Genomic DNA, 19,215 nt, shown 5'->3' on the forward strand with positions numbered 1-19,215 from the left:
CGGCAGCGCCCCCTGGTGCCCGCGCGGCGCGCCCCGGCCCGGCGGCTGCCGGTGACCCCGGGACCGGCTCGGGCAGACGCGCCCGGAGTGAGCGCATCTGCAGGAAAGGGCCTGTTCTACATTATTCCTCCCGAAGCAAGCTTTAACTGCCACCCACCTTCTCACACCCCGCCAGTAATTGTTGTTCTTCCCATAGAACTACAAAGCAAGTTCAAGTTTTCTCGAAAACACACTTTCCTTTGTGATTTGTAACCAATTCAGCCTTTCAAAATGAAAAATACTGCGCTTCAGCAGCCTAAAGATGACGATTATTCTTATGCAATTACATTTTTTGGATGCTCCTTAGGTGTGGATTCCAAACCATTTTATGTAAGAAAACTAGTAAGATTATCAAGGTTGTGCAGTCACTGAAAAGGACAGAAAAAAATATTGACACAAGAGGTCTCTGCCTGCTTCTAGTCCACGACTCTTCTCTTTTGGATTACACATAATGTTTTAATGATGCCTGCTCAGCACCTTGCATGCCAAGGGCAGCTGAAGCACCAGAAGAGGTTATGGGAATTTAATCCTCAAAGATCTCCAGAAGCTGATGAGGCCCCAAGCAGCCTAACTTTGAACTGAGGCCTGCTCTGAGGGGATGAGATCACGGACGCCAGAGGCCCTCTCCAACCTAAATCATACCTAATATTAGCTAAATTGTCAGTACTGCAATATTCCGACCTTGTGTCAAGTAAAGATTTATGCCTTGCGTATTTTCTCCACTTGAAATATATTTAGACCGTGATAATACAGATTACTGATGTACGTGCCATCAACAGACGAAGCAGCAGCTTGTCCAGGATCAGCTTCCGAGCCCTTGGAAAAATACTGTAGAGTGTGTAACAGACCAAAATCTCCCTGCTGTGCATACGGCTCTCGGTAGTTCTTTAGCTCATATGCTGCAAATACGCATGCCAATATTTGACTACATCTTTGAATGGAGCTATTCAAAGCAGCATCTTTTATAGAAGAAGCTTGTATATTCTAATCATATAAAAAACAAAGTGCAACAGCTGAGAATATCAGAAGACCTACTTATTTTCTCATTGGCATCATCTTTACTGCAAGACGTTCGGTTTTGGTTATCTTGCTTGGTTTTAAGCATTTAAGCTACATTATAGTGAAAATCTAGTGCTAATAAGATAATTTCTTATGGAAAAAGTTTAGTTAACTAATAAATAATCATTCATTTATCAGAGTATTATTTAATTTGTATTTTTTATCTAAGGTTATCATTGAAAAATCAAGTTACTATGGCTTTCACTGAAGCTTTGTACAAAAATTGTATAATTAGCAGAAACGGCAGTTCTGCTCACTTGAATAATACACCAAAAATGTCCAACTGTAAACAGAAGCCAAATCTTATCAGTACCTGCATTCTACTTAGTTCAACACTGAAGTACTTTACATAGGTCCAGGAATGTTTTCCCAGTCATTAATATCAGTCAAGAAATATTGCAGCTGAACCACACATTAAATCTTCTACCCAGAAGTTGACATTTCCACGGGCCTTCCATTTCAATTTACTTACTGTACCAATGTAAACTTTCCCTGCTACATGCAGTTGGTGTTTTCTGTCATAGATACATTTTTCTGCACATACAGCACATTAAGCACATGACAAAATATTTTACCCGTTTAAAACATTTCACTGATTAAGACGAAACAAATTCAGACACAACAACATTAACGCTTACCAGTTTCTGATATAAAATACTCATTTTAGCAATACAGCCTTTTCTTACCAATGGTATAAAGCAAACTATACAAAGATTCAAACAGAAAGCCAAACTGAATGTTACATAAATGAAATTAAATTAAATTTTACTGATAAATATTTTTTTAGCTATGTTAGCATTATTTTAAAAAAAACCAAACAACACCTTATCAAATTACATGTGATTGAAATGTACAAAGCATAACAACTGGGCCATAAATGTTACCCTGTAAACCATGAGTCCAAGCCAATCTAAATTCTCTCAGGGTTCATACTGTTGTGCCAACACCTCACGGTTAATAAAGATGTTCTTTGACATTCTGCAACAAAATCCAAAATACTCTTGAAAGATGTTATTGACTATCTTTGGTTTTTTCTTGCCTCTATAAAATAGAGATAAAAGAGACAAATGTTGACACGAAACACTGCACAATTTTAGAAAACGTTTCAGTAGAAAACTGCTTGCCACTAAACACTCCCACCCATTTCCAAAGCACAGCAGAAATGCTGCCCGCTCCATCCACACAGAGCATCACTGTGTGAGGAGCGCACATTAAACATGGGGAGAACCACCAGAATTTTCACAAACCATCATCAAAAAAGATACTGAACAGAGAAAATATTAACTTCCTAATAAACACAGGGATTAATTGAGCGTCCTTAACTGAAATTCCTATTCTCTTTGTACCCTGTCAGGTGGCGCCGGCGGATTCAAAGGTTCTCTGATAGTTTCCCAGTTTAGTTCTCCCTCCAAGCACAAGCCCCAACTGAATTACATCAGGGACCATTCTAATGCTCAGCGCGCATGGCATTGAACTGGCACAAAGTACAATCCCATGGGTTGCAAATTCTGATGGCCTGACTTTTTTTTGCAAGTCAGTTCAGGGGCAAAAGCTGAAAACCGAGCTGACCACATGTATGATTAGTAGAAAATAAAATTAGGATTACTTGCAACTGTAACCTGTAGTATTTCTTGGCAAGATCAACATTTGTCCGTTCTTTCTGAAATGGATAAGACCACAAAATTAAATTCCAGTGATTACCCATTTTTTTTACTCCACTCAAAAGATAGTTAATTTCTTCAGTTGTGAAATCTTTTCGGGTTCTTCTCTTTTTTAAAGTTCTTGTCTTCATGTCCAGGGAACCTATTTCATCGTTCCACAAATACGTATTTTTCTGCAATTAAAAATTATGTAAATTTACATGCTATTGCATATTTGGAAGCAACATATTATTACTGACAATACAATATTACATAATTCTGAAGAAATGATCGCTTTGTCAAGATAACAATGGTTCTTCAAGATTTCTTCACTGTCACCCGCTTACTGACATTCAGTATTTTTCCATGACCATTTCTGTCGTGCCTACATAGTTTATACCTTTAGTATGTTTTTTTCTTGAGGTTTCTGTTATACTACGCAAATGTTACAAGTGCAGGAAAAAGTGTACCTCCATAGCCATTATTCAGAAAGGACTGTCAGTTGAAAAATGCTTAACTCATTTCAGGGATAAATCAGTAGGACTGGAGTAGAATCTCTTTTCAATAAGGTTCACTTTGCTACTGGGCTCCTGTTAAAGGTGACTTTAAAAGAACTTATGCAATTCATCGTGATTTTATTTGGACATTTATAAATATGTGAGTGTATAATTAGGCTTTGCATAACTAACCTCACCCTTGTCAAGTGAATATATACAATTTTCTTTTAAGCGCTGACATTCCTGGTTGCACATTTCTTTGACTCTTCGTCTCTTCAAGTTAGCGTCTTGGGTTTTTTTGAAAGCTATGAAATTGTGAACAAGGAACCTCTTAGTTACTTGAAACTAACTGAAATCTACTGTAAAACTGAATATAGTGTTGTAAAGGAACATTTCTTCTAACGAACTTGAATATGTAAATATTGCTTTATTAGTAATACCTCATTTTCGTTCAATCTTTTTCTCATAATTGACATTAATACTTGAGGATTATTTATGCGCTGGAAGCAACTGGCAAATAATAGGAATTAACTCAAACATCAATAATACTATGACTGAAGGTACAAGAACACAGGTATTTAACTTCTCGGCCATTCCTCTCCCATAGCAAGCACGGGTGCTTTTCTCACTGTCCTGACCTAAATGCAAAACCTGATCTTTAAGCTATGCTTACTAAAGAATAAATTTTCTGGTAATACTCACACTTTTCATACGTAGGTATCAAGTTATAGTTGTCAGTCAACCTAGTATTTTTACGATGTTCATCTCTATTTGAAGTATTAGATTTATTTTTTCTAATTGGAGTCAAAAGAATACCTTAAAGAAACACAAAGAATAAAACATTATGTGTCTTTCTTAGAAATAAAAAACCACACACAAAACACAGGTAATGTTTTAGAGAGAGAATCATCTTTTGAGCCATACTACTATCTGGTCTTGGATGAAAGAGTGGAAAATTCAGTTTACTTCAGAAAATGTTTACTTGCTAAAGGTAATGTATTAGTGTAATGGGCTCTTGCGATGAAATAAAGCTGTTTGTTTTGGTTTGGTTTTTTTTAAATTTTAAAAGACCTCCATAGCTACCATAGCCAAATTAATTAATTTTTGAATCTGGAGGGGAAAAGACAATTTAAAAAATCTACTAGCTTTTGCTGGGAATTAATTAAATAAATAACAATGTAAACAAGGTTTTTGGAAACAGAAAACCAAAAATAAATTCCTGATGGGTGGGCGCATTTTTCAAAAGATTTTTTTAAAGTAATATTAATATTTTAGAATTTAAGTACTGATTTAGAGAGCTGCTTCAGCCTACTTTAAAATTTCTGCTCATGAATCGTAAGAAACAGTATGGGTTACTAGTTGATGAATGTAGTAAAGTATGGCTGTAGTTGGAGCTCTGCATGATGTACCACAATCACCATATTCTGAAGAAAATTCCTTGTGAATTATGTAAATATATCTATATAGCTGCAGAGTAAGAAAAAAAAATTATAACCATTAACTTTTTTGCTGCAGTACAGAATAAAATACTGTAAAAGATACGTACTCTGCTATTTACCAATGGACAATTGTTGTGCATTATAAAGAATATCAGATTTTATGGGCAACTGATGGTTCTGTAAACATAGAGCTCCTAAAGTGCACTGCAGAAGCTGACAGATCTTATATTCACTTTTCCATCTCTACCTTGTTAATAACATCTTATTCAACACCCCATAATACAGGACAGGTAAACAGATCTCCTGTAGTTAATTTTGTTTTCAGTTACTTGCTCTTTTATTTTTGTATATGTTAAAGTTTACCCTTTAGCTGTTTAGCACACGGAGACCCAAGTCCTTAGCAGAGCTCAGAGCAGGAACATAAACAGGTATCATAGGATAACATGGCTGTAACTGCGTAATAGAGTGATGCTGAATCCAGGAACAGGCAGCTGTACCGTGTTCTGATCCCAGCTATACCTCTGGATTTTAAAAATTAATGCCACAAAACTGGAAAATACCAGATAGCATGGAAGGAAGCCTGACAGGATTCAACGTAGTATTTACAAAGAAAGCACCAGATAACTTCATTGTGAACTAAGGTGCATAACGCAATTTCATGATTATAGAATATGCATTTTCTGGCCTATTAATACACATATTTTTCACAGAATCCACAGGGAAAAAAACCCCCACAACATAATTCCCTATCCACAGCATTCCACGGTAAAGTCCTCCTAAAGAATTTCTTAAACAGTAAAGGCTTTTTGCATTAATTTCCAAACCGAGCCCTTACTTTGGAAACTATCCTTTTTGCTCCTAAAAGTTGATATTTCTGTATGCAGTCTTTCTTTCTTCACTGGGGTCAGCACTATTTCTGGAAAATATAAGATGAACATCAGTACAAATGACAGTAAGTAGTAACTGTTTACTTTTCAAAATGCCTCCTTTAAACCAGAAAAACATAGGATACACTTTTAATTCATCAAGAATTATAAGACTCTTACATCCATAAGTACGTAATATTAGAATGAAATGACCGTGTTATGATGTCATACATCCATTCACACTTATTTCAACCTAATATATTCCCTTCTATTATTATAGTACTTGACTAACTCTGGTAAACAGGACAGAGCCTCATCAAAGCCTACAATGAGGATACGTCACTACTGCAAAGAAATACACAAGATCCTCAAAACAGAAGTGGCTAGTTCTGATCTCATTTACTACAAATCATTAGTAAATGAAATTAAATGAGTGTATTTACAAGAGTGGGACAATCACATTCACATCAAATAAAGTTCAGAATTTTAAATGTAATTTAAAACAATAGTTACAACTACAAAAAATATCATAATTACTCTCATAAGTTGCATATCTACTGTTGTTGCAAACAGCCAATTTGCGAAGTTCCTTTTTATATCTTTCTTCAGCTTCCAGAATGACTTTGTGACGGTCACACTGGTATGGACAACTTTGCAACACCTTGGTAAAGGTTCTGCTATTGAAGGGCAGTCCTGCTGTACAACCTGGAAAAAAAAAAAAAGGGATATTTCAAGCACGACTGATACAGCACCTATCATAAAGTCCAACATTTTATTCTGCTCACTATGATCAACAATTTGACCTCCAGTTTTCCAAATACACATCTCAAAAGAGGTCACACTTCTCATAGGTCTCAAAATTTCTGTAAAGTCAGTTCACTTACTGCATTGCTGTCTCATTAAGCCTTCTTTTATGGACTCAGGAAAGAAAGACCTAAGATAATATTTACCTAAACACCTTAAATCTGCCATCTTCTGGCATGCAGATGTAGCTGAAGTAGATTTTTCTTCCTTGGTTATCTCTGGGTAGAATGCATTCTCATCTAAATTAGGAAGGAAACAAAAACAGTAAGAAAATGCAATCTGTCTTTTGCCGTGGTAATCACGCATCAGCATACCAATTAAATGGATCGCATTTACATTTTTGTAAATCCAAATTAATTACATTTAATTCAGTACTTTTTCACCACTCTCCCAAAGCATATTACTTCAATTTGAACACAGCAAAATAACTATAAACTCAGATCGCTTAACTACGTTCTATAGACTTTATTCCTATTTGGAATCACATGCTGAAAAATGTGACGTACTGGAATATTATTTATTCTCCAATTAAATAGGTATAACCTAGAGATCAGCTTTGTTACCTGTAGAGCTACCATTCTGGTAAATATTAACCTAATGAATAAGTATAAATTTTATAAATCAACAGGAAACTAATTTGATTGAACAGATCCCAATTCTGAAATAAGTATATCAGATGGAGAAGATCAATGCAAATCTGAAAAATTTTTCTCTTAAACACAGGTTTAACATGCAGGAATAGCTCCAGGCCAAAGTCCTTCTCACGGGTAGGCTCTATCCTCAGTCTTACAAGTACAGAACAAAACCAGCAGCCTTACACATTTTTTATTAATGGCTTTCACTGTTCAGTACGGATTGCATTCAGACTAAACTTAAAACATCTGTCTGTTATACATTCATTTGAATAGTTAAACTCAATAAAAAAAAAGAAAGCTAACATCTGTCTTAGAAGAGAAGCAGAATAACTATTCTTCTGCTAAAATTGTGTACGATATAGAATTCCAAACCAATGCAAATAAAGGATATTATATATAATGTACTCTATCATCTAATAATATATAACATCGGATAAAAAGCAGCTGTAATAGTAGACAAAACTAATTAAAATCTCATTAAGAACAAAATTATCCAAGAAAGAAACATGTTTAGCTATTTGTACCTGATGTGCATGTCTGTTTCATATTTTTAGCAATCTCTGCTGGTTGATTTAATACGTGTTCACTGGGAAGATCAAAATGTCAACAATTTTTAAAAAAAATAATCAAACTTCATAACATACATTTACCTGTAAAATTAGTACACACATTCCAAAGGCAAAACAAGAAGCACATTAAATATGTAAAACACACACAAAAAAAATTTGATTATCCCAAGCTACTGGGCTTGTAGTATCCAGCATGTAATCACTGTGTGATAGGAATCTGTTTACCAGAGGTCTGTGATGAGCATTCCCTGCTGTGCTCTTCAGCACGTCTGTTCCAGTGTTTGGAATGCAGTGCTTTCAAAGGATGCTGGTTTCCAGAATCATTTGCGATTCTGGTTCACATAAGGATTACTCAGCACACCTAAAACCTTCACAAAGTCTTCAAAATAGTTTAGCCTTCACCAGATGTAGCAATTGTTCTAAAAGGTAACTGATTTTATTCTTATACTGATTGACTTTTTTGCAACCAACATGCTCCTACGATATGGTGATCACGCATTTTTCTGTGTCCTTGACTCCCTCCAAATGCTGCAGAAGCAAGGAGCCTTATGCATAGTTATGCTTTGGTAACCACTGTTTTCACACAAATACATATGCAAGGAGAGCACTCCCCACTCCAAATTAGTTTCTTAACAGTTTTGTGCTTCAGAGATCAGAACTGCAAATAAAGAAGCTGTGTGAAATTATGCTAATCAGCAGCAAAGCAAAATTTACCTGAATGTACCACAGAAAATATCCTAGGCTTTTGATAATTTCTGCAGTAGTTGCAAAGTTACAATATAAAGCATGCAAGGAAACTGCACAAGAGCAGGGTCCAGCCAGCCGCATAAAAAGCACAATAAAAATGTGGAGCTCAAAAAAAGGAGAAACAGTTTTGTTCATATTCTCTCACTGCCTGCCTTGGGGGATATTCAAGATATAAACTCAAGATAATGGAATCTGTATTTATTCTTGCAAGTTGCCTATAATCTGTTTTTTGTTTATCAGTAGGAAAGATAATCATAAGCAGGGAAAAAAAAAAAGTATTTGTGCGAGAGCAACAAGCAAGGGAACAGTAAATGACTAAACAAGACTCTATCTTTTTCTTCCCATGCAGGGAAGCAATTGAACATGAGGGGAGAAGAGTGGGGGGAGAGTTTTCCTTAGTTTGTTGGCATTCCAATTACAATTTTTTTGCAGAGCAGTTCCGTAAGTGCTGTTTTCCTAGTAAGTGCATACTACAGAAGTCTTTGTGGTTTCATCCAAACCAATGGGTCCAATCTTGATCTACTGAACCAGTGAGAATTTTGAGGCAAAAACTACAGATGTTTTTCATCACTATGTTGACGGCATTAGAACGCGGCCTGTAACATGCTCTCTATACCACCTGACAGAAGCTCGCCATTCAGAGATAAAGATCAGAAGCTTTTATTACTACAGTGCCCACAATCTTTGATATGTTTCATCAAAAACACTTCCACAGAATACTCTCTAGTGAGCCACTGAAAGCCTATGCCTTTTCACTAGCAGAAAAATACATAATTAGTAACATAATTTGAAAGGCTGACATTCAATTTGGAAATTACTAAAGAAAAGCAACTTAGTATTTCTGCTTAGGTGTAAGATACTTACCTTACTTGAGGAACAGACTGATTTTTGACACAAGCAGTTTTTTCATTTATACCGTGCCTTTGAATTACTATGCCTGTTTGCAGTTCATTAACTGAACACGGAATATTACTCTGTTTGTTTTGTTTAGTAGAAGCATTGACTGGATCCACAGTGCTCACTATTCCATTTTTCAGTGAAGAAGATGGAGCAAGAACATGATCATCCAACTTAGAGGTCAACTGTGGACAATGTACTTCTTTATGTATTCTTTCTACATAAGTTTTTGGATCAGCAGGATTCACTTCATGGTAATTTGATGCTTCAATATTGGCTTCTGAAGACCTGTCGTGTACAAAGACTCTTCCTTGCACTCTCTCCTGTATCAAAAAACACTAGTTAGCAACTACACAAGCTCTATAAAAATATGAAATAAATATAGCAACAAGATTAAGTAGAATAGACCAGTCTAACTCTGAAGCTAAAACAAATTCCAGAGAAGCTTCAAAAGCCCCTGATCAAGAGCCAACAAGACAGCAATGCTGTTGAAGGTGTTTAAGGGGTAGTTACTATGTGACAGTTCCAGGTTGAAGCAATGGATTTGTTACCATACAAGGCACACGGAGGAATGAAAAGATTTAACTAACTTAAGATCCCCCTAAATAACTCAAAAACTTGCTGTTCCACACCCAGAGTTACTAAGTAGCTATACAGCACAAGGAAAATGTTCATATTCACATTTGTTCATTATCATCTTTCCCATCACAGCTGTACAATCATGGGAATTTCATGCATACAAATATTTAAATTATTGGTTCAAATGACCGGCAAACAGTTAACTAGATTATTGGTTCAAATGACAGGCAAATTAAAAACAAATCCAACTTTTGTTTCTCCAACCTAAGTGATCTCAATTTTGTAGAAAATCTGGGTTTATAACAAACTAAAATGCTTCATAGAAATACAGATGCCTGCATTCTCTGATTGCCCTGCATACTTGTAACTTTGTATGATATACAGTAATGGTAAAAGTTGCAGGTTGTAGTTTCACACATATCCAATGTTTTCCTTGCTTTTCTAGCTCACACTGACCTTATCTTAAGGGTTTACTTTCTATTTCTCCCTAAACTCCAGAAAGATTTGCTTTAGTTTGATTCTACTTTAGTAAATAGGCCCACCTCATTATGCTCTTCTTCAATCAACTTTATTCTGTGTAAAATTTCTTTTGCTTTCTTCCAGTAGTCTTGTAGACTTCTTTTTCTGACTTGCACATCCAACTCTTCTGCATTGTTCACATTTAATGAATTATCATTTATTTGAAGGGACAATTGTTCAGCTTTATAGAATATAAATCAAAATTAATATTGCAAATTCTACCAATTAACACATTAATAAGTATTTATTATATTTTAGCATGCTGAGGGATGACCCAAATAATTTAATGCAAAATATAACCTCTTAATAATTTTGTATTACTGTTAATTGAAATTTATATACAAATGTTAATACGCTTCTAATATAAACTACAGTTACAAGAGGTGAGCTTAAAATTGTAGTTACTATAAGCTGTTCACACAACGATGCTGTGCTCTAAAAATGACTTCATCATGGACTTAATCTTAACTCTATAGGTCCCCTACCAGTGTGGGTCTGTTTTCTTTTCTTTAAAAACAACTCCATATTCATGGACAGTGAAAAATCACCACACCCCCTCAATCTTAAACAAAACTCTCAGTTAAGTTTTCAGTACAAAAACATAGATACATGCTTTTTACTAATTATCAATTGCATAATACCTTTTATGCTTTAGAGACTAAAGGACAAGGTGTCTTTCTGTTTCATTGGTGGTATTATACTGTTAATTAAAACAAAACAAACAAACAAGCAAGACACTTCAAAACACACCCTACTTTAAAAATACAGATTTTTTAATATTGCAAAATAATTGTATTCATAGTGATTTCAGGCTTGATTGTCTACTGGTTTAATCTCTATGTACGACGGCACATACCCAGGAATAGAGTGCCAATTGAGTGTTACATGACAATGTTAATATCTTGCATATGATTTATAGATGGGAAAGCTTTTAAAATCTGGGCCTAAATTTATTGGATTCACAAATGCATTATTGCAACACTGTTGGAATTTTTACTTTTATTTTTTCTACTTAAATCCCATAATCAGTCCATAGTGACCAATACGCAACTTTTCTGCAGAAAACAAACATCTCTTGGAGTACACAGAATAACAAAGCCACTACACATAAAATAATTTCAAAAGTCAACAGAACTTAAAGATGGAAGTCATCTCTGTAATTTTTAAAGCAGTAACAGTAAGCTTACTCATTTGTTTGCAGTTTTGCAGCACAAAAGTAGCAGCTTTGTTTAGTTCCTCATCCTGAGACTCAGTTAATACCTGAATCATAAGTGGAAGACCATTGTTCTGGAGCAGTTCACACTGATTTTCTTCTAAAATAGGACAAAAAAAAAAGAAAGTGTTATATTTTCACCAGATATGCTTGGGAAAGTCCTGAGGAGCCTGGCAAAACATTTCAGGGTTACTTACCGGTTATGCTACTTCAAAAACAATACTGTTACATAGCTTTTTAAAAAAATTAATAGCTATGTAAAGTGGACAGAAGTTGTATATATCAAGGGCCATTAAAAATAGAGTTCAAAAATATTTATTTGGTATATGTATTGTAGTAGTTTTCAGGTCTGGATGAATTTTCCCCCGATATACCTAAGCCCAGCTCTGAATTCCTGCATAATAGTCTACTTCGTCTAAGCTCTTGAAGATGCTATCTGTTAACAGGTTTTAAAATTAAAAAATGAAACATTATAGAAAACATTTTTTTCTGAATATTAATATTATATTATTTAATAGAACTTTCCCTCATGTTCCCATCTTGATGAAATGACACCATTGAAATAATGGATGAGAACTTAGCAGAAACTGACAGGAAAAAGAAAAAAAAAAATCTTACCACAAACTTCAGTACAATGTCCAATTGCTAGAATAATACTGATTTTTTCTCCTGTATCCAGAGTGTCATTGGACAGCAGCTTCAGTAGCTCTGACACAGTGTGATACTTTGTCAAGACAATACCCATGGCAGCTATTATGTTAAAAATAATTTGGAGAAAAATAAACTAGATAGCATACAGGCATCATCCAAGCATAAAACACTGTTTTTCAAGGGAACTCTACAGACCTCTGCAAACTTTGGACCTGCACAGTCCTTCTCAGTCATTTTAACACTTCAAATTGTGACATCCCTTCCGGTGCAGTAATTCTGCCCATGCTGCTCCCCAAAGCCAACACTGCCCTTTCTCCCTAGTTGTGCTGTATAGAGATGTGGTAGAAGATCGGATAAACAAGGGCTTTGCAATGTGCAAGTTTTGTAGACCTCTGCTGAGTTTCTCCATATCCTTTATCAGCTCCAGAACAGAGCAAGAAAGAGTAGAATAAGGTTTGACACATGGACTATCTGCCATAAAAAGAGCCAGGAAAGTTTCTGGTAGAGGGCAATCTTTTCCTGGAACTGGGAACACTACTGCTAGTAATTACATGCTGAAACCTAACCCTGTCACGTAACAACTTCTCTGAAACTAGGCTCTAAACCAGTGCAGGTATATGGTATTAATCTTCTTTGAACTTCCGTTAGCGAGCACTTATGGCAGAAGCATCAAATATAATAATCAAGGCTGGCAGCACTGGTTCATCAGGCTCACAGGTTTCTCAAAATCTCCTGATGGAATATACAAAGAGCTCATTAGGACAGGACTATCCAGAGAGTAAATCAGGGTGAAGATGTGTTATACAGACACATCACATTTTCAGCTCCATGCTCCAGTTACTAAAGCTTACAGAGCTTATTAGCTCACACATAGGCTTACAGAAACACAGGTCTTAACTCCGGGATCCAAGATGACTGCCATACCCAGTTCTCAGCTTTACTTATACAAAACTAGCTCCAGGATCTTATTTTTCATTTTCAGTACAGGTTAAATTTCACTATGTTTATTTTAGCAACAAGGGGAAAACAACCAACCTCAGATGAACTGAATCATTCCCCATATACATGTTTGAATTTTTACAAATCTGTGATATAAACTGAGATGCATATAACTTAGTTGCCTTTTAGCATCCACTCATAGCACTTTTCCACCAAAACCAGACTTTAAAATTACTATATATAAAAAATGGTAGCAGGTTTTTCACTCACAGTCATTAGCAATGCAGGCATCCAGAGTCTTTGTTACTACTACTGCAAGTTTTGTGCTAGAGTGACTCATACAGGAATCATGCATCAGCTTGATGAGAACTTTAGCTAATGTATCCAGTCCTCCAACAGAAACAAAATATTTCTGCACATACGCTTAGTGGGGAAAAAAAAGGAAAAATGTGTCTTAAATAATACAAGTTTCAAATTGTTTTAGCATTTTATCAATTCGAGTCATCACATTTTTTCTGTGCATGTATTAAGCATTACCTTTCCACCCATACAACAGAAATGAAGCTGGATATATATATAAATCTTAAGAAATTTTGTAATTGCCTTTTAAAATAGTTACAGGAAACACATGGCCCTAAAATATGCATACAAACAGCAAACATTATGCCTGAATTCTACCTAAGTCATGGTTTTCAGAGATGTAATAATGACTTATATTTGTAAAATACTTTTAATCAAAATAGCTTCCAAACAGTTTTTACTGACTTTACTAAATGTAGTCAGTTTGTAGCAATTTGTGGACTTAAGCACAATGCAGTGCAAGTAAATATGGTAGAATGTAGTTTTCAGGGTAAAAGTTGGAAGAACAGCAAATGAATTTGTAGAGATTGACAAAAAGATATCAAACATTTAACTGTTGAATTAACCTTACTTTTGGAAAAGAAAAACTATTTAAAGCTTGAGCTTCACTTACAGTTATTTGCAACTGTGAGACCAACAAATGAACAAATAGGACGAACTATCTCAGGCGCTGTGCAACTTTCGAGCCACTCTTTGGCATATGGAAAAACTGAACAGCAAATGTTTTGATTATCTTCTGGAAAAGTAAAAACAAATAACCCCAGATCAAAATCTAATATGAAATTTCAGTTGAACAGTAAAAATGAAAACTGTTGTCACTTTGGAGAAATACTTTAAACTTTTTTCACAATTTTAACAGCAACACTTACCATTCTGAGGATTGTTAACACAGGCACAGAGAGTACTGCAGACTGAAGACCACAGCTGATAGCACTGATTAGTATTTTCATCTGACAGATCCATCTCAGATGTGGAAAGAGTTGTTCTGTTAAGAACAATGCAAACCAGTCCCAAATTGGCAAGCAAATATAAGTCCTAAATAGTCTATAATTTTCTGTTTGAATTGCAACTGTTTGTTTACCTGAATAACTGTAGCAGAAGACCAATACAGCCTGTATCTCTGACATAGGTTTGCCCACTTTCTAAAAAAGAACATATACAAGACTCCGAAGACACATGCAACTTGAGACAGAATTCTTAATGTCACATTTAATTTACATATGTGCATTCTATTTCCATCTCCTAAGCATATAAGGCCCACAAACAAACACAAAACAAAAATCACAGCAACACTTTGGCAAAAATGTTCCATTTCTTTCTATGTCTATTTTTTTCTATACATTGTCAGAAACTACTGGTTTGCATTTTTTTCTTAACTGTGATTTCAGTTTTTGGACTACAACACTTTCTACAATTTAAGGAAATCCCAGTAAGTGATGATCTACTTACGCACTTCAGGTTCAGTTACATCGACCATCCATCTTTATAAATTAAATTTACCAAAACATTACTTATTGAATGCTACAAATGTCTGTATTGCAGATTGGCAAATAGAAAAAAAAAAAGGTGTTATAAAACAGAAAAAAACCCCAACTTACTATTATTTGAAACCAGTACTAAGATGACATAGACAGACATTCTTTTCAAGTTCACACCAGAATCCTTATTAACTAAAAATAAAATGAGGTCTTCAAACAATGCAGAAGTACACAAGGTTTGTTGACAATAAACTGAAACCAGAAAATAAAAACCATTAAGTCCTAAAGCAAGCCATTCAGAATCCTATATTATTTTTGTAATACAGTAACTACGGTCTCAGTTGCATCCAGTATGTGGCGAGCACAGACAAAACAGGGCTACAAAATGGCTGAGGGCTTCCTCCTGTAGTTAGTTTTAATGCAACCAGGACCTTGGCAAACTTTGGAACAATCTATGAGTCACTGAACACTTGCTGAGGAAGAGTGGTGCAGCTGACAGGTATCATACAGACATGCTGTCTGCACCAATCAACAAGGTATTTCTCCAAATCTGGGGAGAGACAAGTGAAATGGTAGCAACTTTATCAGCTCGAGTCATGGGCAGTAATCTTGTAATCTGATTTTTTGAGACCAAAAAAGTAACAGAGACAAAGCACAAGCAATAACATGGGATCATAACTGACTCAGAAATACAAATAATATTACTTATTATTACCGTTACTCTCTATTATAATTCCTAAGGTAAACAAAGCCGCTTCCTTCACTATGCAATGAACACTTGACTTCGCAAGATCATTTATAAACGTCAAACCACCAATTTCTCGAAAATATTCACTTGCTTCACCTACAACAGAAAAAAACAAAACTTAAACTTCTGCTTTTGTTTCTCTGTAAAACAAAAACGTTCCAAGATTCTATAACTTCTCAAGCCTTACATCCTTTAGATATTTTTTTTACAGTGACAACCAGATTCTTAGCATTTATTGCGATCATAAATTTGCTTTGTTTCTAATGAAAAATGCTTCTTACTGTTTTGTTGACAAATTGAATAAATAGTGATCAAAGCCTCTTTCTGAGATACAGGGCAGTCCATCTGATATTTAAGGCATTCAAGCAGTAAGTTCAGATCTGTTTTCATATCTAAGAGCAAACACAAAAAAACTTCATGGAAATTGTTATATTTTCTTTATACTGATCCATTTAGTATTACAATAAACTTGACCAAAAATGTAGTATGTATACACTTCTTAAAGAAAAAAATACAGTGAGGAAAAACAGAGCTACACCACTTCCATCTATAAATGACAAACGTACCTAATATAAAAATATTCTTCTCCATAGTATGTTATTTGAGCATGATTGCTTTGCTAAACTAACAGCCCCCTTTTAATATTTCTGGCCTTTAACTATCAGTAACTGTTAGTAAACGTGATGTAAATTACTTAATATTGAAGTCACGACTGCAAGGCATAATACATTAAGTGTATTTAAGGTAATAATACAGAACCATAAAAATATTCAGAGCGAAAATGCAAATGAAAATCTACAGAGTAAATAGGGAAAGAATCCAACAAAGCAAGGCTTGCTATATGGTATTTTGTTACAGTAGGCTTAATCACTTACCACAGCATCTAGAATCTTTAATAGGTAGTTAGGTTAGTAAGCTAACACAAAGCATTTTCTGGGCACCTACATACAACTCTAGGTAGGTAAACCACTTTGCAAATCTGTTTCTTAGTCTCTTGGGTATAATAAAAAGACTTATTTCATAATTATCTGCAACAGTAACAGCAGATATTGTGTATTTTAAACACTTGCAAGGTTTGCCATTAGATTTGCCCTTTTGCTATCCAATACAGAATCCAAAAATTTGACAACAAAGAAAAAGAACATTTGCCCAACAGTTCACCACCACACGACAGACCTATCACAGTCTACTAAGACTTTGTAAAATTGATGCAGATAATAAATGACAAACTATGTTAGGTAACTTACCACACTGTTTTTTCTGCACCTTCTGATTTTCCATTTTTGGTTGTATCCCTGTTCTTGTTCTACAATTACAAGGAAAAAGTGGTTTATTTTCTGTTTGGATTAGCAGTGCTTGTAATATCATATGCAGTATAAATTACATCATTTTTCTTAAAATACACTCCATTTTTTTGGTTTTACACTATCATTTGACACATGCACAGCTTAATATGCTCTCGAATGGCAAAGATTTCCTTTGGAAATACAGTATTTTATAGTAACACTGCATTTGTAACTATTCTGTTATTATGTTTTGAAAGTTAACAGTTTGCAGAAATCAGGTGATTCCATGTTACTATTGTGGGGCACAGAAAACACCTATCAATTAAAATATACCTATCTCTGTGTCATTTATCACAACAAATCTGATCCAATTTTCACTACAACAGGTTGCCAACTTTATCATCAGCCAACAAGTGGCAGTAAGGCCACCAAGTAATGTTATGTAGATGGTCAAGTGTGTCTGACATCCACTACAAAACATTCATTCTACTACAGCTACTCAGTGAGCCACTAAAACATAACTATTTTGTTTTATCAGAATTGATCAAAACCAAAGACAACGAGCATAAATGGAGACACTCTTTCTTAAACTAAGAATTTATTTTTGTTCACCAAAGAAATCACATTACGTGAACCATGTAAACCAGACAACTCCACAGCATTGATTCTGCATAAACCTCATGTGCCAGCATCTGAGTTAGTCAAGCAGTTCTGAGAGTGATATTCAGGTTTGGCAGCAGACAGACAGTCCCTTAACCGTGCCCCAGGTCCCAAACACAAAGAAAGGTTGATGCAAGTGTCACAGGAACCTGTTTCAGTCTCCCAAAAATGAGAGGTAGAAACTTTAAATCGGTGATAAATCCAGCTTAATAATGGATGAGTTATTCTTCTCAAAGTTGAGCAAAGGCTCTAAGAAACGTGTCGTCTTAATGAAGAGAGCCAGCCCTGCTTTCCACGTAGTCACTGACTGTCCCCATCCCTTTGCTGCTTTCATTAGTTCAAATGCTCCATATAAATCCTTACAGTAGCACTGGTGAAGCACGTTTCAAGAGAGAAAGTTTAAAAAGAGTTTATCTTCCTTTATCCTTTCAGAAATTATAATGTATATGCATTTTGTTCTCTTGCAAATCTAATCCTGCCACAATAGCAGAAAAGTTTCAGGTCTTCCTCACGTCTTTTTACCCCTACAGATACCACCCTGCTAGCCTAAGAGAAAACAAAAACTACCTACATATTCTTTAACAAAAGAAAGGCTGTAAAATGAGCTCACTTTGGAGCTAATTTCATTTCAGTAAAGTTTAATTAAATACACATTTATACAAACCTTAACTATAAGCAGCACAAGGGGTTTTTTAATGCTATAGAAAGATATGTCTTGACCCCAACTGGATCTTTTTTTGCAACATACAGAAGGCACACAAAATAGTATTTATAAACCAGCCGACATTAAAATGCAAATAGCTCAACTCTGATGTTGCATCAAAGGGCAAAGATGAAAAGATAAATAACAGGATTTGCTACAGACTTCTGGTAAATGTTGCCTATAAAATACATTACCTCTTCCCCATCGGTTATGGGAAACAACCTAGTAACATCTCCTCAAACCTCAAAAATACCGTCTTAAAAAAGTGGATATATTGATGCGTTTGTTCAGCAGCATTAGAACACAGGGCTTGAACGTTCAGACAGACGGACACGGGAGGTTGTGGAGCTCAGGAGGCTGACAGAAGGTGCCCGGTCAGGGGCTGGGCTGCTGGACTCAGCCCCGTGCGGACACACCGCGGTAGGAGCCGTCAGTCTCAGGGGTATTTGTTCTTTTTAAAACCCAATGGTCAAATCCTGTGTGTCAGAAGAAGTTTGGGTTGTTGGTGTCCTGTTGAAACCAAAACTCACAGCAGCGGCTGAGGGTGCAACTGCTGACTCGAGAAACGCTGCTCAGCCTAACAGGCCTTTGAAGTCTTCAGTGCTATGTCAGTGTTCATCCCACCGCCCTCTCCAATGAGCCATGTATCATTTATAGCTCATTATTAGAGTCGGGCTTTGAAGTAGAAGTCTTAAGAAGTACTCCGGATCATCCCAAATATAAAAAGGAAAGAACATATAAAAGATTTAACAATTAAAAAAAGGTCAACAGTCTCAAGATGAAACGGCAAAATCCTCCTCCTGCCAGCTTTTGGGAGGGGTGGGGAACATCAACAGGATGGGAAATAGGGCACGGATTACCTGTCGGTCTGGCAGCGGGAGTGGTTC

The 19,215-nt window shown here is 35.6% G+C and overlaps 1 protein-coding gene across 1 annotated transcript; it reads right to left on the reverse strand.

Moving 5' to 3' along the window:
- Positions 1 to 2,087: 2,087 nt before the first annotated feature.
- TERB1 (telomere repeat binding bouquet formation protein 1) lies at positions 2,088 to 18,576 on the reverse strand. Its single transcript, XM_065641117.1, has 21 exons — positions 18,523 to 18,576; positions 16,927 to 16,985; positions 15,961 to 16,071; positions 15,647 to 15,775; positions 15,052 to 15,183; positions 14,535 to 14,595; positions 14,323 to 14,438; positions 14,067 to 14,189; positions 13,364 to 13,516; positions 12,122 to 12,253; positions 11,478 to 11,603; positions 10,314 to 10,471; positions 9,160 to 9,515; positions 7,504 to 7,565; positions 6,491 to 6,583; positions 6,078 to 6,245; positions 5,510 to 5,590; positions 3,938 to 4,051; positions 3,428 to 3,540; positions 2,705 to 2,932; positions 2,088 to 2,139 (listed from the first exon to the last, which is right to left on the reverse strand). The coding sequence occupies exons 1-21, from the start codon at positions 18,531 to 18,533 to the stop codon at positions 2,110 to 2,112; spliced, it is 2,556 nt and encodes an 851-aa protein (XP_065497189.1). The 5' UTR covers positions 18,534 to 18,576; the 3' UTR covers positions 2,088 to 2,109.
- Positions 18,577 to 19,215: the final 639 nt, after the last annotated feature.

The sequence above is a fragment of the Caloenas nicobarica genome, chromosome 9, assembly GCF_036013445.1.
Source record: "Caloenas nicobarica isolate bCalNic1 chromosome 9, bCalNic1.hap1, whole genome shotgun sequence".
Lineage (NCBI taxonomy): Eukaryota > Metazoa > Chordata > Aves > Columbiformes > Columbidae > Caloenas > Caloenas nicobarica.